This window comes from Melanaphis sacchari, unplaced genomic scaffold (genome assembly GCF_002803265.2).
Source record: "Melanaphis sacchari strain LSU unplaced genomic scaffold, SCAv2.0 Contig225_pilon_pilon, whole genome shotgun sequence".
Classification (NCBI taxonomy): domain Eukaryota; kingdom Metazoa; phylum Arthropoda; class Insecta; order Hemiptera; family Aphididae; genus Melanaphis; species Melanaphis sacchari.
In genome coordinates, this window is record NW_020271102.1 from 135974 (window position 1) to 161442 (window position 25469).

Here is a 25469-nt window from a genome sequence, read left to right on the forward strand (position 1 = left end):
CAATGAACTATATATATAATATGTACGATAATGTGTATACACAGACGCGACAGCGGTGTGGTATCGCAGTTCTGCAGGAATAAATGTATAGGTATGTCTAATGTACACGGGCAATGCATGTATACTTTATAATAGCACGAGAAGACGAGGATAACCCCTCTTGGCCCTAGGGTTTCCGTCGAAGAAAAAAATAATGAGAAAAATTCTTCCGCACTTCAACTTGTTTTCGTCCACATCTAAGTCTCGCTCACCCTCGTTTCACAATATATTTGCATTTTTTTTTTTGCTCGGAAAATATTATTAGTATTATAATATAACTTTAATATCAGTATACCGGGATATGTTGGTTCGCAGACGCACTACAGCAAAAACAAACGATTTGTATATTATTACATACCTACGTATGTACGCGAGGCTTTTGATAAACATTGCCAAAACGCGTTGACTGACACGATATGGTCCACGGGGCTCATCCAAGATGGGCTACTTATAGCTTTGTTTTCTCAAAGTCTTATTTTTTTTCTTCTGAGCAAATTAAAAAAAAAATCGAGTGCAACGACCCCGGGCACGTGATGGTGTCCGTTGGTGGTCAGCCAGTGACCGGCGAAAGTTTTGCCAAAATTCGCGGGCTGCATTCGTTTTATCCATGTGGATTATTTTTTCAAGACTATATCATACAAATACGACATCGTTTCAATATCTCAATCGATAAGTATTATACCGTAGAATTATAGAAATCATTGGTATCACTGCTATCGACTATCGCTATACAATAATAATCTGATCCACTGCACTTTAATTCCAACACCAAATACAATTTGTAAAAATCGTTGTCATCACATTAAGTTATAATCAATTGATAACGACAAATATTTAAAAGATGCACTTTGGACATTTCGAACACATTGATTTTGAAAATTTACGGGACGGTATCTCAGACAGACGTGCTGAAAGGAGCAAAGAGCGACTGACATCTCGCGAAAAATCGAGTTAAAGAAAAGAATAAAAACGTCAGACTTATTTTATCGCAGACGAAGCGCATTCCTCTCAAATCATACGTCGCATCTCGTCATATGATATACATATATAATATATATATAAATAACATAATAATAACAATCTCGTTATGTATAATACCGTAGACGGAAAATTGACGTAAATATTTTGAAAACTTATAACCAAGAGCGACATGCATACATATATATTATATATATAATACATTTGACAGGATTGCAAATCCTAGGGAGCCTAACGAATATACACGTGTGCATGCGTGTTGGTAAATTTATACAGAGAAGGACCCTTCAAAGCAACGCGCCTACGATTCGTTTTCACTTTCCGGTGCGACGACGTCTGGCAAGCTAGGCGACACGCAGTGATAATATATTATATAGACGAATATGTGTATACCTATATATAATCTAAGTGTATAATATATCGTAAATTATATATACAGCTACGTTCAGCAAGATATAGTAGTTTCACCTACTGAAATTCGGCGCCTGGAGATTTATCGCCCGTCTTTTAGACATGAATTGACCTATTTTTTTTTCGCCGAAACCCATATAATATACCCATACGCCAACGCCACACGTTAACGATACAGTACACACGTCCGCGTGTTCAGTAACAACAACATATAAAAGCAATAATTTTATTTTTATACTTAAAAATACACATCAGTGATTTGTTGTTAAATAACGAGTGTTTAACGAATACAATAGCTTCTTTTTTTATTAATATATATGCATTATTATATTTTATTATTATTATTCGGTGCCGTGCTCTTGCATTATTTCTATTAAGTGGTTCCATTGTGTGAACACATCTTGACCGTTGCAAAGGTTAAAGGGTCTGTTTCTTTTTCATGAGCAGCCCGCATTACACATTAGATTTACACGCATACGCAAATGCACGTCAAAAGGGTGGCCGCGCGGTGGCAGAGGAAGAACACTTCACGAAAACAGTGTACATGCATGTATGCGTGTGCGTATGAAATGTACTGTAATCGATTACAAATCTGAATAAATAGAATTTATACATGCCGTGATACTGAATTAATTTGATTTTTTCACTACCCCTGAGAAAAAAGAGATTTTCCTAATAGAGCACGATAATCATCATTCATCAGTGATCATTGTTATGTATAAAATTATTTAATATTAACTTTATTATGTATAACTAATGGGATTTTATTTTTAACATAAACCAAATAACATCGTTGTATTACCTAACAATATTATAAATTATAATAAATAGCAATAAAAAACCAAATAAATGATACAAAAAAAATTAAAAATCGAAATCGTTTTCATGAAGCAATAAATTTGTTTGCACTTCTAAGAGCTCGGTTACAGGCCTACTATATACACATTATACTGTAATACAAGTAACTGCGCTCACACAAGTACACACACGTCCACAAACAGATTATAAATCTCGTTTTACGATATTCGTTTTGAAGGCGGATCATGACAGTTTTATGTTACAAAAAAAAAGAAACGATTACAATATCGCGTATTGGGGACTGTCGTATACTCTCATCTATAATAAAAGTATAAGGGCGTACTTAAAGCTGAAAAAACCGAAATGCGACAAGGAAAAGGAACTATATTATATATCGTCCTATCGCTGTATAATATTATGTTCAATGTCCAAGACGGAGAGATACTCGAGTTGGAATTGTTATAGTACCGTACTATAATATTATAATGCCATAAAAAATCTATTTTACTTGTGTGTGTGTGTGTTGAGTGTATTATTATAGTATTATGTACAGCTATGGTATACGCTTAAACATATCTATTATAATATACGCACATCGACTACAAGGAAAGTAAGAGATGGGGACAACGGTTTTCGTGATCACCGCAATAAAGCACGTCATCATGATGTAGGTATACCTACCGATCGAAAAACAGTGGCGAGCCACGATTCGTGCTGTGCGTCGGAAACGGCTGCAGAAGCACGACGACGAACAATGCGCAGAGCTCGGACACCACGGGAGGTCCGATTTCTGTGTCATAGACGACGACATCGTTGTCGCCGCCACTAACTGACCAACAAGACGCGTCACCGTTATACCCCTTTCGTTGTTGTTATTCAGAAATCCCTTTGCTTTTTTTTTATTCCAACAATATGGCACACAAAAGAACTCCCGTATATTATATGTTTTTTAAACGTTTTCGCATATTTTTCTCTCTCTTACTCATTCTTGTTCTTTCTATCTACGAGTTCCATTCATGATTTTTTTTTTTTTTTTTATATACCTACATTTATTGTTTGTGGCTTCTTCTCGCGCGAACATACCGGCCAATTTTGGTTAGTTAGGTCTATATATGTATGTAAATACACGAATACGTCCGGTTAGATTTTGACGTGGTCAAGGGTCGCGGGCACACACATCTCGGAAAATAATAATAATTGTTCACGAACAAAAGGACCGAACGAGGCGCGAATTCCCCCAAGAACATATATACACAGTACAATTGATTGTATATTACAAAAAAAAAATCTTATGTTAAAAAACCGGTCAGCCAAAGTATAGACAGAAAATTGTTACAATGTCGCGGCGACGTTCAGCTTTATAGTGTACATGTATAACCTGTTTTTTTTTTTTGTAAAAATAATGTTGCATATATTTTATTATTATGTATATTATATAATATATAATATACATGCGTGGCATTGACGGGTAAAGAAAAAATTATATATGTTGTGTTCAGCAATTACATGGTTGTTTATAGTCTCTCCGCGTCCAATAACAATCAAATGGGTCTCTGATTGGAGACAATATATATATCTGTGTATACTAATAATATACAGGCCCGTGCACGAAATACCATTTAGTATATCTCTGTATATACATAATCACTATTTTTAAATGGTCAACGATTATTATACAAACGTGCAACACATACATAATATACATATAGTATCATAATTCATATTAATATAGGTATTAAACGGATAAATTAATCGCAAGCTGAGATGTTATACAATCGAAGAAGGTTTTTTGATATGAACAAAATGTTTAATGAACTTTGACAATTAAGAAAACATATAGTTGTTTATACATGAACAACAGTGTTGTATCATGTATGGGCATGGATATAAAATGATTATATTGTATAGGTTAGACGCATACACTAATAATTATAACAGATATTTTATAATTAAGTTCAAAGTTCAATGACTTTTATGTGCACAGTTCGACAACACTATCGAATGTGCACGATCAAAAAAAAATAAAAAATAAAAAATACTTAAATAATAAATACATACTTGTACGTAAAAAAAGTGACCTTTGCAAATATTGATTATTATACTATTAGCATTGTTCAAAAACGTTGATAACACGAAGAAAATGTATAAAAAACATTGTATGGTAACAATTAAAATTACTTTTAAAAAAAATATTTAAAAGACAAAAGATTTATGCAATTTTTCGTGTTATTTAAAATCTTAAACGGCAGAACTAACATTCTCCGCTGAAGAAACATTTCTAATGGTTTACGTACACTGTTTAAAATACGAAAAACGTTTCTTATCACTCGATTATAATAACTATTACGATAACTTTTATAGGGTTAATGGCGGTTGAGCTTGCAATTTGTATTATACATGTTCCGTTTGCCCAGACACTCACGCATATATGTAAAGTATTTGTATGTATTATGTAGATGTAAAGTCTAAATTCTACAGTATAACAACATTATTTTTAAAATATAACTTGCGCTTTATATATAGAGATGTTGAGAGAGTGATCTTAACTGAAGTGAGCAATAAGTATATACCTACACTCTACATAATATAAAAATGTATAGGATAATATTTAAAATTTTACGGAATATTTCCGTATAGATAACATAAATTGGAAACAAATCTATCTATAATAATGTGACGGAATAATATTTAAGATGTATTTAAATTTTTTGTACAAAAAGTAATTGAATGTATTAATATACTTATCGATAAACATAGTTGTTTATTTATGGAATGTTGTTTAATGGGCTTTTTAACATCACGATGAATGATATGGTAACATCACGTCTTGCAGTACAGTAAAATAAGGTCAAAAGCTATCTGAAAAATAATGTGCTTGACTAATAACAAAACGCTTAGGTATACAAACTATGAGCACATCATGGATATATAAATAAATAAAATAACCTATTAGTTCTTTTTCGGCCTATGAAAGTTGGATGAGGGTTAATTATAACATGTTAATGTAACATTATCATCGATTAACATAAAAATAAATTATTATGTGTAAAAGCAAACTTAAACAGACTCTTATAGAGTAACAAATAATATTATAAATAAATAAATTATTAATTACTAACGGATACATTTAACATTAAATTGTTGAAACGCGATAGAAAATAATATTATACCTGATAGATAATACAAAATACAAAAATAAAAATTACTGAAGACTTTTGAATAATATACATATATATTTAATATTTATTAGAATTTAGAACATAAATGATAAGTATGATAAGAAAAAGCGAAATAGCATTTAACAAAATATAAGATTATATATTTATGGTTGGTTCTAGGGACAAAGATAACTTACGAGAAAAAAATTTAAATTATAAAAATAAAAACAATTTAATAAAAAATAAACCAAGCCTTAAAAGTCCTAAAATATAATGAAAACTCTATTCCCGCCTACAATCGTATCGGTTTTCAAAGAAAATTTATTTGATATACAGGTAACTACTTGGAAACTAAAACGATTTAAGGAAATTTTATTTCAATCGTGTATACAACGATTTGGCATATTCCAAAAAAACATATACATATATATGATGATGTAGATATAATATAACACATGATGATAGAGTGCTACAGTTTTTATAATCATATTTGAGTTATTTCGATGATGTTCTATATCAAAGAATACTATAATTATATAATATAAGTAACATAACGTAGACATATATTTTTATTTTTTTACTTGACGTGTCGATGAAAAAATATACAAGACAAACATTAATAGTATACATTTATATGATGTGATTAGAAAAATTGTAAATGTCGTTTTCAACATGTCAGAGAGATGTATCCTTGAAAAAAATAAAACTGACGAGGGAATATTAATGCTTTTTTTCCAGTAACTCGACAAATATTTGCTATTTGATATTTACTTAAAGTAAAAAAAAGAGGTATAAAAGTAGAGCAAGCAGCGTACCTGACAGAAGGATTTGCATCATAGTATCGGACGAAGAGGGGAAAGAAGTAAGTCCTTATTTCGCCAACTGTCGCTGTCAAATATTTGCGTCCTACCATGACGTCAAGTTGTATGTCATTAAAAAAAGGAAAAAATAAAGAAAATAAAACGACAGAAGGAAATATGAGGAAAAGCGATGAAAAAAAAAAATATAATAACGTCACCACTCGCCGATCCCTAATTGTCGACTCAGAAGTGGAAGCACAACGACGTGCGCGGGGCCTGTCTGTCTGTCGAGCAAGGAAAAATACAAGTTTCAGAAACGCGCATGAGATGACACTGCACAACGTCAGTTCGGACAAACGTTAACGCGGAAAATGCACTCTGATGTTAAAGCAAAAAGAAATTTGCGTGAATTATATATTTTTATAAGTAATAGCGAGATATCAAACGTTAATATCACATTTATAATAGTCTATTAGATATTATTTAACATTTGTATTATTATTCGAAAGAAAAATACGCACGCGTACACCGACTTTTTAAAGTTAAATACAGGCCTGTTCAAAGAAAAGGGGGTTTCGAAACCCAACCCCCTGGAGACCAAATATGAGCCCCAGGCTCCATGCCCAATAACAATAAAACCGAATAACGTAAATGTATAAACTATAAATAAAAATAACACCATATTGAAATATTACTATTAGATAGGTGCACGTGAAAAATAATAGAAGTTTAATACAATATATTAATATGTATACCACTGAATATAGCTTGTCTGAGTTTACGACGAAGATGATGGGAGGCGTTTTTGTTTTTGGAAACAAGAAAAAAGTCATAGTCGCCGTGAGAAAAACACGTTATTGATCGTTTCAGTTTTTTTATACACATCATAATGTGCTCGTTACCCGTGTGCACGGCCAACACATAATATATACATATACATAATTATAATAATATGTATATGGTGTACATAATATTAAACACAGCTAGTGAATGAATGTGTACACACACACATAGAGATTCGTGTTCGCGCTTCTGTGCATGAATACACTCCTGCTGGGCCCGCGCGACGTGCCCCCCCTCATATTTCTAACCACCGCCTGCTCAGACCGCCTGTCCGTCATCAGCTGTCAACCGCTTTTCTGCTGCGCTGCCAACCCTTCCGAAATCTGACAAAGAGAGAAAGAGAAAGAGAGATAAAGGGATTGAGAAAAAAAACCGGTGACCGACACGTCCACGGCGCCGCGGTTGTTTGCTTTCCGGATAAGTCCAATAATACAGAGAGCAAGATTTCGCCGGTTTTTCGTGAGAAAATCACACGCCGCGAGCTTCGGTGCTTTAGAGTGTATGAAATCTGATACCGTGATGCGTACATATAAAGGATTGACGAGTCCATAAGAATGATACATGTTATTACATGTTATTTTATTATGCCACAACACTTTTAATTCCAAAATTATCGTTACAAAACGAAACCAGTAATCGCCGCAGCTGGGTGACACGTCCAAAGTCGAAATTTCATTGCACTTTAACACCAGAAGTCACCAATTCAATGGCGGCCCATCGACAAATTTTATCTGACTCGTTGACGAGAAATTTATTTTTTGATTTATTTTATTTTTTTATGCTTAATACTCGTAGTAAATGAAGTTTTTATCAATTAACATTTGATTTTTTTTTTTGAAATTTTCTGTGATTTCTAAACGTAAATATTAAATTCGGATGACACCAGAAAATTTCTCCTAAAGTAATGGCCCTCTAAGGTCGCAGGTATCTAAAAGTTTGATAGGCACTAAGAAAAAAACCATTACTCCAGTATTCTAATTTTATCCGTTGATTTTATACCAAAAAGTATTCCGTTTCAAAACCTAAAAAAAATGCTTATAGCCATTATAAAAAAGTCACCTGTTGTCATTGTCGTGTCCACCAGTCGTGTTTAACAGGCATATAATATACGATTCCGTACAATCGCGAATAATTATATAGGCCCGCGCGCATACGACGACGGCCGTGATCTATTAAACACTGCGAAGGCTACAAAGGCTCTGTAGACGGTGGTCGATATAACAAAACTTCAAGCGTAAAAATATATAATAATACGACGAAAAACGAAACGCACACGGGTGTACAGCATATAATATAGCATATAGACACAGCGAGCACAACACACGCACGCACATAATATAGCTATAAATATAAAATCGAGAATTCCTCTTTTTATTAGCATAGCCCCGACTTTGCCCGACCGTAACGCGCTGTTGAATGCCCTCACACACATTTCGTACAACATATTGTACGCATTTTTGTATAAATTCTCAATTATTGCATTCCTACTTTACAGAGTCAGAGGGCAATTTTTAAAAATACTGTACACACACACACAGTTCACATGAAAAGGAATAATTCGGTGCTTTTTTTTTTTTTCTAGAAAATCGTTAGATATTCATGAGGCACCGTCGCACGGGGTAGGTCGGTCGGCGAAATAAAAAGCCCCCGTTTTACTCCACCACGCAAATCAATTGCTATTAAACGCCGCGATAGCGGTGAATAATAATAATAATAATAATAATAATAATGATAATATCACGGGTGCTGCCCCGTGTGGAAACTTGTTAACAATAAAGAAATGTTTACCCAACAATAACCCCAAAACACGTTTTTTTTTGTTATTGCTCCTGTATATTATACAAATAAATAATCATAAATTTATATAATATTTTTTCTTACTCATTGATGTACAACCCTATTTCGTTGACGCGGTCGTGTCCTTTCTTTCGATTCCTTTCGCTATAGTGTTTTCCACACCTAGTACGTGTCGAGTATAATATAAGAACATACGAGTAGTATATGCAATATAATAATTATTATTTATATACACGCACACCTCCCGGTAGTATTCAAAAGGCCACCGCTAGCGTACAGTTAACATATTTTACCTCCAGGGTAATGACTAAAACATCAGACGAGGGGGAAATGTTAGGGGGGAAAGATCAGGAGTCCCTCCGACGAAAAGAAATAACGTAACAAATACAGATGTCACAGACGCTACACCGCTGTTTAACCCCCTCCTAAAGGTAGTGAACATACACACACCATAAATCATTATTTCGTACCGGTTTTCATCAGCTCCGATCCGCGGCAAGTCGTATATTACAAAGTGTTAATGCGCCCGTGCGCGATTATCCATTAATCAATTATTCAATAACTGTATACGATTTATAATATTAAAATAACATTAATTTAATAATCAGCGGAAGTAACTTCCGCAAATAATATACTGAATGTAAAGTTATACCACGCGAACGATACCTTCCGAGTTCGATTTGACTGTTGGATACTGAAATACGAATTTCAAACATTCATGGAAATAATTTTTTAATCGTTCGTAGCTATAAAAAAAAAAGTCGTTATAAAACGTTCTTGAGAAAAATGAACATTCACAGGTTATTCTCTACGACACGTCCCATGACCCATGTCCGCGGTAACAGCAATAATATAATAATAAATTATAAAACATAATCTATATAGTCGATTTTTGGTGGAAAAATTGATACGTAAAACGAACGCGATTAGTACCTGTATACGTGTAATAGAGAAGGCATATAAATAGTTATGTAACATAGATTATAAAGAATCTCTACTGCTAATTACTAAAATTTTAAGTCATTATGATTTATAACATCAAAAGCACTTTCGGCCATTGGATTAAGCAACATAAAATGTAACAACGCCATCGTCGATTTATGATTTTAACAATCGACGACGAAGGTATAGATTAATATTATGTTATTCGCATAGAAACATTATAATATGCGCCGGTTGCTGAGCCTACGACGATAATGCACGTATAAACAACAAAAGCTTAAGTATTTTATTTACTATTATACACTATTGATTGCGCGCCTCGATAAAATAAATAAATAAAAATGTATCCACCGTCAATAATAATATAATATGAGGTATACTGACGACAGTCATAATAAAACAATAATAAATAATTGTCGATAACGGTTACGACTGCGAAGAAATCACAAAGGAAAATCTAAACAAATACAACAAACTGCGACTGCCGTTTACACGAAGTCCGACACGAGTATATTATAGGTATATAGTGTGTATGTGTACCTACGATTTGTTTCGTCCTATCGTAGAAATATATTGTCGCCGCTCGTCTCGACCGCGTAGTCGGGAAACTGCGAGTTCTTTACTCAATCGGATTGATAAAATCGATTGTTTACGATGTCACGGGCCGTGGCGATAATGTGTGTGTGTGTGTGTGTGTGTGTGGTGCATGTGTACACGCCGATAATAATAATTATTTGCCGAGAACAAAATAATATGACCGACCGGCTTCGTGTTTATCTACTCGACAAAATAATAATTAATTAAATAATTGACGCATTACACGGTAGCCGCCGCAGTAACACGCTATAATATAAGTTTTATGACTTATTACGGCATACATACCTACCTACCTACCTACCTACCTACCGACGTCGCGGCGACTGCGTTACAGGTACCTATTACATCTAGTCTGTTATCGGATGGCCCGCCGCTCACTATTCTAACGCCGCAATAGCCCACCTGGTTGTATACTATTATTATTATTATTATTATTATTATTATTGATTTTACTAATCTCCCTGCACACGTTTAATGATAATGTAAGCACATATAATATTATTAATTACAAGAGTGTAATCAGTATGTATGATATTATTTTTTCAACGCCGTTGTTCGAATTTAATTAAAAATAAAACAATATAGGTATACGTTCATTAAAAAAAAAATCATTGCAGTAAATAATATATTACAGTAGGTATATACACTGTAATACTGTAAACACTAGTATATTAATTTGTAATCACGTTTTATGCATTCCTGCTCACAAGCTCGTAAGCATTTTTTTTTTCAATTTCGATTATTACACAAGAAAATTGTTGCAGCCTTTCTATAACTCTGCGGTCTCCTCGAACGGTATATAATTTAAAAAAAAAAAAGTTCTGGCACGAAACCGAAAATTACTATACTACAGCAGCCATATAGATATAGAGTCCTTGAAGTATTTTTGACTCTCTGAATTTTATTCTCAAAAAATAATCACCTTTAGACAGTTATTTGTAGACACCACTACTCTCTTTAATAAAATTTCTTATACTAACAACTCGAAGTATTATACATATAATATATAAAAAACTATATTATTTTCTTCAAAATGTTAAACTGACTTTAATATAGTTTATATTAAAAATAAAATCCATCTTAAACCAATTCAATTTTCACAGACGAATTAGGGCGGTACACCAGCCACAACTTATAAAACGGTTAATGGTTATAATCTCGTGATAAAACGAAGCGGAAGAAAATAAAAAATGCATTAGGTTAGTGTGCACACCCTTCATTCCCTATTCCCTATCGTAAAACGCAAAAATAAATGAAAAATTGTCATCCTTATATAGTAGACGGAAGCCCTGCCATGCCCTGCCATTTATTAAATGAATTTATTTTATTTGATTTTTTTCGCACCGCCAGAGTTCATAACTTTGTTTTATAATTTGGAAATAACTGAAAAATCAATCTTATCCGTTGGATCGCAATTTAATGCACCAAACGACGCAGTGGCCGCATCATTATAGAATCATTATTATTTCTTAATTTTACGGTTGCTATACGAAGGAAAAAAACTGCAGTCATCCTTGAAAGGTTTCGCTTGCATCGAGTGCAGTAGCAACTGCATTAACGCTTCATATGTATAAACACAAACACACACAAACACACGCCATGCACTACGTACATATGTATACTCTCGTACAAGGCCAAATCGCACTACACAACGACGCCACCAAAGCTGCGGTCGCGGCCGTTGTCTGGCACGTGTACACTGCGTTGGTATAATATAGCTAGCGTGGGTTCTTCATTAGCGGCTGTAACAATGTATAGTAACATACTGGACTAGATCTTCCGAGGTTATATGATTCACAGTTGAGATTATTACGATCGACTTTGATCATTATATACACTCAATTGCAAAAAAAATCGTCAAAATATGAACGAGGTCAACGTGGTGGATGCCCGGACGACCGGATATATATATATTACGGAAAAAAGTGTTTATTGTCGATTCGGTATTTTAATTTTTGTTTTTATTTTCAAATTGTGACGACAAAGAACATCCTCGCAGGAATCGCTCAACTGATTATTATCGCTAGAGGAAAAAACTTCGTACCTACATAAAATGAAGAAAACAAATCCAAGGTTAAATGGCGCAAAAATATAATATTCTTATCCCTTATCAATAGATTTCTAATCAAAATGGAGATATAACGTAGTTTATCCTATTATAAACATTAAGAAAATTATTCTAATGTGACGTCTAACAATTTCTCGGAACGCTTTTTATGATGAAAACTAAGTAGACGCATACAATTGAGTGGATTGTACTAATATAGGAAGTGAAGGGATTCGGTAGCATTTTACCAGGACGACGATAGAAATAATATACATAATAAATATAATGTATAGCTTTAAAGGAGTGAAATGTCGTTTCGAACGCACGTGTCAGACTAATTTGTACAACAAAAACAATACGTAATTTGTACATTAAACGCAATGAAAACATATCACCACAAAGGATTATGTATGTATACGAAACTAAACACCGACTTTACATTCTGATGAAAAACAGCAAAATAATAACATAATCTAGGGCCAAATGTGTGTGCTGCAAACGAAAAACGATAAAATCCAAAAAGCTAAAACAACATTCTGGGGACTTAGTACACTATATGCAATACACATAGCAATAAGAACAGTAATAACAATAATAATAACAATTTAAGTACCTATACAAAACACATTTCGTATATAAGACAAATAATTACACAAATCAAATGAGAAAATTGGAACGTTATGTCGCCCACCATATACCTAACAATTTATAATACGATTTCTTCTGTATAATTAACTAAGAGCATTCAACTAAATCGAAAAAATCAGTTTTAAAACAAAAAAAGTAATGATCACAAACAGCACTGCAGTGATATATTGTCATGCATAAATATATTGAAAATCGTCTACCGTACGTTCAACTATAATGGAACGATCTCGGAGCATTTTTTGTGAACCACTGTATGGTTGTAACGTCGAGTGCCGACGTGTTTGAACGCGCCAAACTCGGGACGTTCGTCGACCGGCCAATAACGTTCGATATCGGTGTAACGTTACTTCGTGGGAGCGTAAAATATCTACACTAGCTATAGTGTCGAACTTTAGCAGCGAGTGCTCGTTAAACACAACATTAAATAATAAAATATATCATAATAAATACGCGCAACAACAAGCGTTTTGGGCCTGTCAAATACTATGTTGTAATATGCTATATACATTGGAAAATCGAAAGTAATCGTTATTAAACGCCGTTCAAATTTCTGACGCTCCAGCAATGTCTAAAATGACGTCAAAATTTGTCGCAGACCAACGCGAATCATCGTAACACACATGATAATATCATCATAGTAAGCGGTGCCAGATCTGAACATCGAAAAGCCAAGTCGCCAAGGTGCGACTACTAATGCTTGAGGCCTCTTAAAAAAAATTGCTATTTATAAGTACCGTGGTATATTCATTAACTACATCATTATTTTTTTCGGTATTTGATTAAATAAAAAAAGATGGATTTAAAAAAGAAGTCATTTCAACTGTGTGGGTGTGCCTCTCGTCACCGATACGTGTTCCTTAAAATCGAGACACAAGTAGGGATAAAACCGAGTCCACAACAATTTAAAATAAACGGGCGCGGGGACGAATCCTACATTGACGGTGCGTGAACAACAACACGATCGGGGAGGTTCGGCACACAGCACAAAATATGGAATCGACCGAAAGAGAATATCGTACGACGTTTACATAAAACATAATAATAATATTATAAAGACATGCGATATAAAACAATAATAATTGTCGTCTAACCCGTCGTGGCTATTACATGTTATTATTTTAAAAAAAATGTCGTATTTTATCGTCGCCACCTATCGTCGTTGGAAAAAAAAGCACGTTCGACGAGAAAAAGAAATAGACAGAGAGATAGAGAGAGAGAGAGAGAGAGTGAGAGAGATAATGATAATATTATTAGTATTAACGTTGTTGTTGTTGTTTTTTTTTTTTTTTTTTGTTGTAGTTGCCGCTAACGGCGTCGGCGGCTAGCTGCAGTAATAGCAGACTTGTGGCGGTAGGATGGTGTACGACGGGCGAGAAGCTCGTGAACGCGTTGCAATGGCGGCGGCATTGGCGCGAACGAGCCGCCGACGCGACGGCAACGGAACGAACGCCGCTCGCAGACGACTGACGGCGGCGCGAGTTGTTCAGTCTAGCGTACGCATGTGCGTGCGTGCGTGCGTGCATGAGTGAGTGAGTGAGTGAGTGCGTACGTGCGTGCGTGTGTGCATGCGTTCGAGCGGAGGTCAGCCGGCGCTGGCGCGCCGACGGGTCAACAACCGGTTCTCTCGATCGTCGGCGTTTTTCGTTTTACACCGAGAGACGATAGTTGCACAATACCTCCATAGGACTATCCTCGACCGCCGCCGCCACCACCACCGCCGCCGCCAACAGTGCCCGACGATTTATTGTTCATCAACTTTTTTTCAACTCTCGCTCGCGCGCGCGCCTTCTCCTACCTCCGCGTTTATTCCGGACCACTGTTGCGCGATTGCCGGAGACCACCGCCGGTCGCGGCGTAAAACGTACAAAAACGATTTCGCGCGCCGAACGACGACATCATGTGTAACGAAATGCATAATTATATTGCGTGTGTACGACAACCGCGTCGTAGAACGTGCCTTTACGTTCCGTAACATAAAGTGTACATAGATACGTTCGAGATAATACATTTTGCGGCAAACGGTGAATTTTGTTTCGGAACGCAATACGAATCGATAACCCTACGACGAAGCTGTTACAACATTGTGCGTTTTGTCCGGAGAACGTGTGATTGACTCACATAACGTCAAGTCCAAACAGAAATCTGTCACGATATAATATACATTATCAGATATATTTTAAATATTATATAAACAAAACGCAACTAATCGAAAACCGTACGGTCTGTTCTTTATTTGCGATCCCCACCGGAGACAATAAATGATAATCAACGGCTGCGAAACGTCAATACGATATAAAAATAATAACGTGTCACGTTATTATCGTTACTAGTTGTTATTATACGATCATCATCAAAATATTATGACGTCGGATCTGTCCGCGTAGTAGACGCACGACCGATGAAACGGCGGCGACGACTCGCGTGCGCGTAAAAATAATATTTCAAACGGGTCTCCTGCGGATCCCGGAGCCGCCGCCGTGGCGGAGGTGTGCGTGGGACGGAAATATCACATCGTTAGCCGCCACGCGGTAAGTCGTCGTAGACGTGTATACTACTACTACAAACTATTACTACTACTACTACAAACTATTACTACTACTACTACTACTACTACGTGTGGAAAAAAAAACGTGTAAAAACACTCCGCCGCCGCCGTCGCGTCTCGTGTTACACAACGCGTTAATTGGCGACAATTTAGTCGTCGGGAGGAGGCGTCGTACTTGTGCGCATAATATGTATAATATCACAATAATAATTGTCGTCATCGTGACGTGAAACGCTCGAAATCGAAAACACGCCGTGCAGCGGGGACACGACAACGTTGTGGAGGAGACGGCGTCGGAACGCGAGTGCGAGTGCGCGCCGACGACACCCGCGGTCGTGGGCCCGCGGAAAAACGAAAGTCTGTACACAAAAAACCGCAATGGGTTCATAAATATTCATCGAACGCGTTACAATAATACGTCGTCCGCGCGAGCCACACGATAAACGGTTTTATTTTTCCTCGCGCTTATCCGTTCAACTTTCTGGCAGGTGCGGCACGGCGGCGGCGGGCAACACGGGCTCCGTCCGAGCGCGTCTAATTTTGGATCGTTGCTATTTCTGCCCGGTGCGCGGATCGCGCTGGCCGCTGTGCTCTTTGGCCCCGCGCGCGCTCGCCTCCGTCCGCGTATTGGCGCGCGAGTATACCATAACGTCCATAACGCGAACACAGATTATATTATTGTTTATTGTACACCTCATTCGTCGCGTACAACCAGAAGAATATATTTTTATTATTATTATTTTTTTTTTTTTTTAATTTTTATCCTGCACCCGATCCACCCACTACGCGAATTCCGAGAAATCCGCGAGTCGACGTAAGACTTATACGCCACTGCGTCCTCGAAATGTTATTATTTATTAATATCGCTTCAGTTATTTTCCTTTTCTCCTATTCAAACGACGCGCGTCACGCGATAAGGAAAAGTTATGGATAGCGTATATCGCGAGAATCTTATTATTATTATTATTTGTGCGTACGGGCCACACATAACCGGTTGTTTGCCATTGTGTGAGCAGAATTCTGATTATAAAAAAAAAATTATCCAATTATGAATGTATATATACTGTGTATTATAATAACACAATAATTAACGGCGTTTTTTATTTGATACCCGAATACCGATGGCTTTGGATAGAATCTGGTATCGCTCCCACCAATCCGGGATTAAGTCAACAAGAGCTATCAATACTTGATCAATGATGTGTGCCCCCCTATTCCCCCAACAGATGAATCAAACGATTTATTCACAATCTTCGTTATAGGTACGCGAGTAATAAAGCATTATAGATAATGCGAGTTATTTGGAGTAATAAAATACTTAGATTTGTATTACATTTAGTCATTGACATTAATGTGGAAAACGTTACATAATATCAAATTTTAAGGCCATGCAAATGTGAAATAAATTAAATTTAAATAATAAAAACTAATATTAACATACCTACCTACCTATAATAGAATATTATAAAAAGTGTTAAAGATAACAATTAGATAGTTTGGTTTCAATAGGTATTTAAAATAATTTATATCTATACTTATACACCGCATTAGTAGATAGGACGATCTTTTATCCGCGGATTCTTTGGACGTGACAATCCTGGTCTCACCTTATATTAGCCTGTTCCACGTTGTATATTGTTCCGCCTAGGATATATGTATAAATACGTCTATAAACATATTATACTTGTTAAAGGGGGCATTTGTAAAGGAAATTAGCTATCACGCGTCTCCGTATGTGAGAAAACTTACATCCTATGTACACAAACATGGGAAAACGCCCGGCTGTTACAGGTCCGTGAAGTTAAAGGGGACGCGAAAAGCACTAATTCCTGCTATAGTACTAAATTGGTGCTTCAGAGATGTATAAAAATAAAAATTAGTGCTCTTGGAGAACTTGGTATTTAGGGAAAGTATATATTATACGAATCAGCAAATACCTTTGAAAACACCGGAAAAATAAAACGAAATGTGCCACACTAATGGATATAAGCTCGAGTATTTCCTGGGCGATACAGGTGCGCCAGACGTCGCGGCACTTGCGGTGTACACGGTAATCCGATGTTACGTGGACCACAAAAATGGCAACGAACGGAAGTATCCAACGAGAGTGCGGTTGCATAATAAAACATAATTAGATCTCCAGATCGGTTTATTATATTATGCGAACACATATCCCCAACTCAGGGGTAGACCATAGAGACTTTGTGTTCCGAGAATTTCTACGCATATAGGAAGGTACTACATAATACATAATATTATTATGTTATACGTGTGCCTGTCACTGAAAAAGCCTACGGGACGGACGAAAACAGGCCACCACAGGGTCACGCCGAGAAAAACATATCGACTGTTGCCAGAGAGCAGTGGCATGCAAAAATAATCGTCGGTTTAAAAATATTGTACACATAAGCGTGTCATTTATTAAAAAAATAATAATATTATAGAAAAACACCTAATCCGGCCGCTGTCTCTACAGAATTTTTTTAGGTACAAGTGCCGAGATCCTTGGGATGTCACTATGCGCAATTTGACGGGGTGCGCCGAGAAAATGGGTACGCAGTAACCCGATACACGTGGGTACTCTTTGGTCGTATTATATCCACCGGTCGGTTCGCGAACTCAAATCTGCGATGGGAGGACGTACGTTCAAGACCTCCGAAATCGCACGCACAAATGACGCAGCGATTCGTGTACACAATATAATTCAATATGTACGACATGCACAAACACGCTACGTCAAAAGACGCCTATGGTTGTTTACATTATATACAGATATTCGAGTAATAAGATCGTCGTACGTTCCTAAAAAGGATATTTTTTCCGTAATTTTTCCCACTGGCCATTCACCTGAGCTCGTTAGACCTGTTCTTCACCCCCAGCCCACGCCACACACGCACACATGTCTCTCTCAATCGCCGTTTCATGTCGTGCCGTCACCGTCATCCCGACTCACTCGTTCCCTATTATATTATTATTTTTACTGCGATTCCTGTTTCCATTGTACACGCCACCGCCGCCGCCGCCTCGACGAGGCCCGGGAGAAGGTACTCGAAATCGTCGACGGAGAGCGGGGTTACCCGGGTCCGGTTCTCTTTGTTTTCAACGCATTTTTCATTCAGTTCGTCGCAAAAAAAAAAAATACAACCAACGACAACAACAACACAACTACGACAACAACAACAACAACAACGACAAAACGAAAACGCAACGCACGACGACAACCCGATGCCGCCGCGCCGCACGCAACAACAATGGCCCATACAATCAACCTGTCATAACCGCGCCCGGCGACGGAAACAATAACAATAATATTAAATAATATAAAAACCGTAAACGGGAAAAAAAACATTACCAGAAATAAATAAAAAGAAATTATACGAAAAAAAATGCATCCGAGTCTCCGACACCGCCATCGCCCGGGACGGAGGATAATATGCTGTCGTCAACGGATTCAGATATTATCGTTTTTTACGGTATTTAAAAACTCGTTTTAATGCCTAAATAATATTCCACAAGAGTCGTATCTCGTTCGCGCGTGAAACACTAAGTCTAGCCGACAAACGCAATTTATGATAATAATAATAACGTTATAAAATCATTGCCGCCATTGTGATTTGTGACCGACCAGTGACCACTAATGCTACTTAAATATCAGCGGTACCGACGTAAACTTCTACGAGGCGACGAAAACCGATATTTTACACCTCTTCCCGCCGCCGGTACACGCCAGGTGGGTCGGAGTATTATCCTCCGTTTATCCGCACCAACGAAGATCCGTACACGCGATCGTCCACTCGTTGTAATCACTTTTTGTTTTGGCGGCAACTCTTCTACCGCCCCGCAAACCACGTTACTGCCCAAAAGAAAACGTGCACGCCATGCGACCAACGACGACCACTGTGCGGTCTGTGCGTTTAAATATTTCCATCCGATATGCAACCTGTTGTACGCACCGCTGTAGTATAACTAGTCATTGTATTATCAACATATACACGCGCGCATATAATCGCGTATTACGGGCAGGTACCAACTACCTACCGCGGCAATATTGTCTGATTTTTCATGAATGGAACGATAAACGTTTTTATGGTTTCCGATTTACAGTAAAAACTAGTTACGACGGCGGCGAGATAATAAAGGCACTTAGGCACAGCAATAACTTGGGCCCACGACGGCGACAAACACCGATAACATACTATTATTAGCATATTTTATAACATGAATAGAAAGAACATAATATAATATAATATTATGATAATTATGTGCTTTAATTTCTAGGAAAAACCGCAATTTATAGTCAAGTTATTTTGTGCGCCGGCGTCGATGTGCGAAGCACAATATGCCGCAGTCAAAATATTTACTACGGAATTCCGTTGGAAAAAATGTGTATATTCGAGAGAACGGATAACGCGGCGTTCGGTGTTCGGTCGGCGGTCATTGTAATAATACTGTGCGTAGGTAGATATTATAGAAAACCTTTTATTCTCACTGTTCTCAGACACCGACGTTACACCGCGTCTGCGATAAAATAACCGACCAGTTCCCACTGGCGGCCGATCAAAAGCACAATATTAACATCGGTCGTCGTCCCGAGTCAGTGGGGCGAACTCTCGCTCCCAAGTCGCTCTCGGTCTCCGCCGTGTAGACGTCAAGTAAATATAATATATATATATATGAAATACAAATACAAATGGGCAATAAAATTTCGAAAAATCGAACCCGACGAACCACCTGTATGCTGCGGCGGTCAATAACGCGACAACAATAAAATATCAGTCTCGTCGTCGTCGTAGTACGCGAGCCGGAAAGATACACGACGGACGGGCGGTCGGGGGACAGCGCTGCACACACACGGACCGATGTTACCCACGATAACGAAAGTCGTAGTCGGAGACGGATGACGTGCGCGCCATTATTGCATGTAGCGAATGTAGGATGCATTTTGTAATAATAATAATAATATGCAATATTACGTTCGTTCCGTCAACCGCTCGCGGTTAGCGGCGTGGTTGGTGGGTGGGTGGGTGTACGAGTCGGACGTGAGTGTGGTTTAGAGCATCGTCGTGTCCTTGGCTATAAAATATAATATAATATTATTAAATATAGACGGCACTCGTCGAACACGAGCGCGTACGAATATCGTCTCGTTCGCGACACATATACATACGCGCGAGCGCGCGCGCGGCACGATATGATTTTGTTTTTCGTTCGTTCGTATGGTTTGTTATTGCGCGCCGCTGCCCTGACGACGACCGTGTGTGCAGCACACCATTCCCGCCGCTTCCAACTAACGACAGCCTAACGTCAACGCACACACGATACACACACACACACACACACACACACACACACACACACACACATGCGATCGCACTACAATAATAATAATATGTGACCTCGTCATCGTCTCTCTTTCTCGCTCGCTCCACGCGATATTCTAAAAGCACACACACATACACACACACACGTCTGGACGATTCGATTGACGAGCGCGTGCATAACGTTATTGCCATTTTCGTGATATTTATTATCGCGTACCTCCATACGCACGTTAAATCGCGATCGTCTCTGTGTATCCGCCGAACGCGGGAGCTCGTTTTGTGCATTGACACAGCAAATTAAAGCCCCCCTCCCTAAGCAAAATACACTGGTTTCGCCCCTATAGTAGAAGTTATACTATCCGCGCCAAGACCTTTTGAGTTAATATTCATTAGTACATTTCAACCATGATTACTTGTCCGCCAAATAGTACACGACAATCGCGTGCACCACCACTCTTTCGCACAACTAAACCCCCAAAAACGTTTTAAGCACGGACGTAAACTTCCTCCTCTGTCGTCTCCGCTCGACGATAAGCCAATACGGATACAGGGGGTGTTGTTCGACATGAATAGTACACGCGAAATACCTGCGCACGATAACGTCGGGCGACGTAAATACGACTATACGAGTCCGTCTGAATCGGGACGTCTATGATATTATTATTGTTATTGCAGTTATTATGTGTTTTTTCTGTGCGAGTATCACTTTTTTTGATCTTATTCATTTTCTCCGACAACCCCAACGATATCAGTTTTTGCGTATTATTCGAGAAAAGCAAAAATCGCGATTAGCGACCGACGCAGAGTGTGTTATTACTTATTTATTGTTGGGTCGATAAATCGTTATGACACGATATTATACGTAATTGACTGAGAAAATAGAAACTATAATGTAATTATTATTATTAAGCAGAGTAGTGCGCGAACACTCAACGACACCGACAAGAGAGACAGAGATCACAACGGTCCTTGACGACAACGTACCTGCCGTCGTAGTATAGCTGGCTCGATAACACCACTCGGCCGGTACAGACACAGATTATGGATCGCGTTTGACACAACCGCTTTATGCGATAACTGATGAATGATGTCTAACGTCTGCGGACGGCCAGGCAATTTTAATGGTGCAATTGCGAATGAGGATGCTTATTAATGCTACCTTTTTCGGTTTTTTATATATTATCACGATTCCGCGTAAATTTCATATATTTTATGCTAAATTAAATAAATAAAACTCATTGAATAAAATAAATCTGAAGATACAAACTGACCAGAAAAATGCCATAAAATATAAAGTATGCACAAAAAGCCATTAATCGTGTATATAGTGCTCGTACACTGACACGCGTAATATCTACTAATAGCAGTTATAACTTATAATTAATAACCAATATTAATGGCGAACAAAGTCGAAAAAAGTATTCAATCACAAGAGACGGCAATAAAAATATGGTTCTATCCGAATTATACAATGCAAACAAAGCATAGTTTAATAATTATACAAAAATAATTTGAAGATTAATAACAATTTGTTGACATGTTTATTTTTGATTGTTTTATGACGTAAACTGGCTCTAACCTTTACTAAAAAAAACTTTTTTACAGCAATCGTAATGACGACGATTGTAACCGTGTATAATATTATGACTGATTATTGTTTAAAATAAACATCAATCAGTTGATAAACTTAAAAGATTTAAATCATCGTTAGATTTTTTCGAGTACCTAGACAAAATAACGTAGTAAAAACCATTTAATTCGTGTAGTTGGAAAACTGTATCGGTACCCAATTATAAATTTGACAACGTCGGAGCAATTTACAACACAACCGTGACGCGTATTTTAGGATTCCCGTGCGGTTCGACGGTAGGTACAAACGTAACGCTGTTCGCAAAACGAATTTCAATCGTACGCGATCGCACCTTATCCTTTACAACCAGTCGGCGAATATTGATGACGCGTTCGCGCGAGGATAACGTTATCTGGGCGGTAACGACTCAGTATTTCGAATTATTCGTCTGCGTAACAGGGTCGCATGCACAGGGGCGTACCTATTTATTGATTCGATTTAAATAGCGTTTCGTGTTCAATATCATAAACGTCGTTTAACCACTGCGATCGCGACGGTAATGCGGTCGATTATTATCAATATTATTAAAATCGTTAGCGTCTTACCTGCTTTCGTTTCCTGGAGGAAAAGTGTGCGGTGGCCGACTCGTCGATCTGCTCCTTGAACGTCTCGAACAGGTTGACCACTTGTGCGTAGTCCGGGTGCCCGTGCGACACCTTGACGTACGCTTTCCAGTTCTCGCGCTTGTAGCCCCAGTGGCACGAGTTGGTGCCCGTGAACCGGTGTATGTGGTTGACGAACCGCTGGGGCGCGAACAGCGCCTTACACTCGACGCACTGTATGCACGCCGAGAACTTTTCCGTGTACAGCTCGGGCATGCACACGCCCCGGGTCTTGCCGAACACGTCGTGGAACACCTCGAAAGAGAACGTGACCACGTCTTCGGGCACCGGGGCCGCGGGCGGCGGGACCCGGTGGAGCAGCGCGAAGCACAGCCGCTCGGCGTTCGTCTTGGTCATCAGACCGCACGAAGGCGCCGTCACCGGCAGTATCTGGCAGTGCTTGAGCATGTCCAACTGCTCGGGCGTGCACCGCGAACAGTAGATGCGCAACTCATCGCACACCTGGTTGATCTGGGTAAGCGTGAAGTCCCGGAGCACCGTGTTGAGGATCTGCGGCAGGCACAGCCGCATCTCGCCGCCCACCATGAAGCAAGCTATCTTCTCCCATTCCAGCTCCGTCTCGAACAGCTCGCATCCCGACTGGTCCGGCACGTACAGCACCGGGTGCAGGGGCGGCGGAGGCGGTGGCGCCGGCGCCGGCGTCTTCCGGCCGCCGCCAACGCCGCCGGACTCGGAGTCGCCACCTGTCGCGTTGGCCATTGGCGGTTTGGGCGAGCACACGGCCACCGCGGCACCGGACGGTTCGTCAAGCACCGAGTTCGGTCCCTGCAGGCTCCTGGGTGCGCTCATCTGGTACGTCTTCAGCACTTTGTTTATGTGCGGGTTGTTCACCTGCTGATCGCTTAGGTGGTCGTCTTCCATCTCGACCGTGCTGGTCGAGTCGTATGTCAGCAGTCGTCGTCGTCGTCGTCGTCGTCGCCGCCGTTTTCTCCGTCGTTTCCTCCGTGCCCAAACAGCCGACGGTTCGTGTTTTACGTACGGACGTCCGTTCTCCGAACAACTGTTGCTACTACTTCTACTGCTACACCTACTCCTACTACTACTACTGATGCTACCGATTTCGGTAATGCTCCGATCACTGGTCGACTCCGACAGCGGTACTCATATCGCCGCGTCGAATGTGAACACGTCATGGCCACAACGTGCGGACGATCGCGCGACTACAATCACCGGTGACCGCAGTACCTTTGTCGACGACGGCATGTGTCGCGGCGGGACCGCGTCAACGTCAACACCATCAACACACCGGTACGGGTCGTTAGAAAACCTGTGGAAATCGCGCATGCTACGGGAACACTCGCGGAAACGTATCAAATACCGGCTCGAGTGAAAAACTAAAAACGGATTTAATGCAAACCAAACGACAGGGGAAAAAAACCCGTAAAACACGAGTGCCTACGATTGAACACCGAATCTAAACGCGTACCATGGCGCGCTTTAAAAACATGCTCATGACGATTTATGTAGTAAATACCTTTGGTATGAGAAGAACGAGCGCGCACACGGAACAGAATACGCGCACACTCGGAACACGAGCGAAAAAAAAATTAACGATTTTATTTCAATATATTAAATTATAATGTTATATTATTAAACATTCGTTCAGTTCATAAATATATATTTATATACGTTTATACGTAATTATGGTTATGATTAAAACGAAAATACGCGTCGCGGACGAGATCGGCGCGCGTACCAGTGGCTGCTTCACATATTAATACTACTGCTCACGATACGGGCGATCCGCGCCGCCGCCGACGACGACGCCGCCGCTGCCCCCATATCTGAGTCTCGATGCCCGCTAACGTCGTTGTCGTTGGCACACCTATTTCGACCCATCGTCGTGCACACACACTGTTAACATGCAGGAGGTGGTACGTCTGTGCGCGCACCTGACCCTCCCACTACGGCCACATCGTTCGACACGTGCGCAACACCTGTGTGTCTTCCCACTCTGTTTTCCGATGCGTGCGTCGCCGCCGTCAGCGTCTGCGCGTGCCGTCCGACCCGCCGCCGCCGCCGCCGCCCTGATCGGGGCCAGCGCTGGCTGCCCGACTCGTCACGGCACCACCACCATCACGCCGCCGCCGCCGACGTGCCAACCCGCCGCCGTTGCGAAGCTACCTCCACCACTCACCACACCGCCGCCACCGTCGCCAAAACGTCACCGCCGCCGTCGCTACTACTACTACTACTACTACTACCACTTACGACGCTAGCCACAGCCGTCGCAGTCGCACGGTTGAATATTCGTGTGTACGGGCGTGTCGTCAACGGCGTGTTCGTTCACGG

General features: G+C 39.3%; 1 protein-coding gene across 2 annotated transcripts in view; it reads right to left on the reverse strand.

Moving 5' to 3' along the window:
* Nucleotides 1-24863, reverse strand: part of LOC112594260 (ski oncogene) — a gene marked incomplete at its 5' end in the record, with an annotated part of 50885 nt that extends 26022 nt beyond the window's left edge. For both annotated transcript variants that reach the window (XM_025338954.1, XM_025338955.1), the window contains 1 exon segment: nucleotides 23100-24863. In XM_025338954.1, the coding sequence (XP_025194739.1) occupies nucleotides 23100-24038 (939 nt within the window).
* Between the last annotated feature and the right edge of the window lie 606 nt (nucleotides 24864-25469).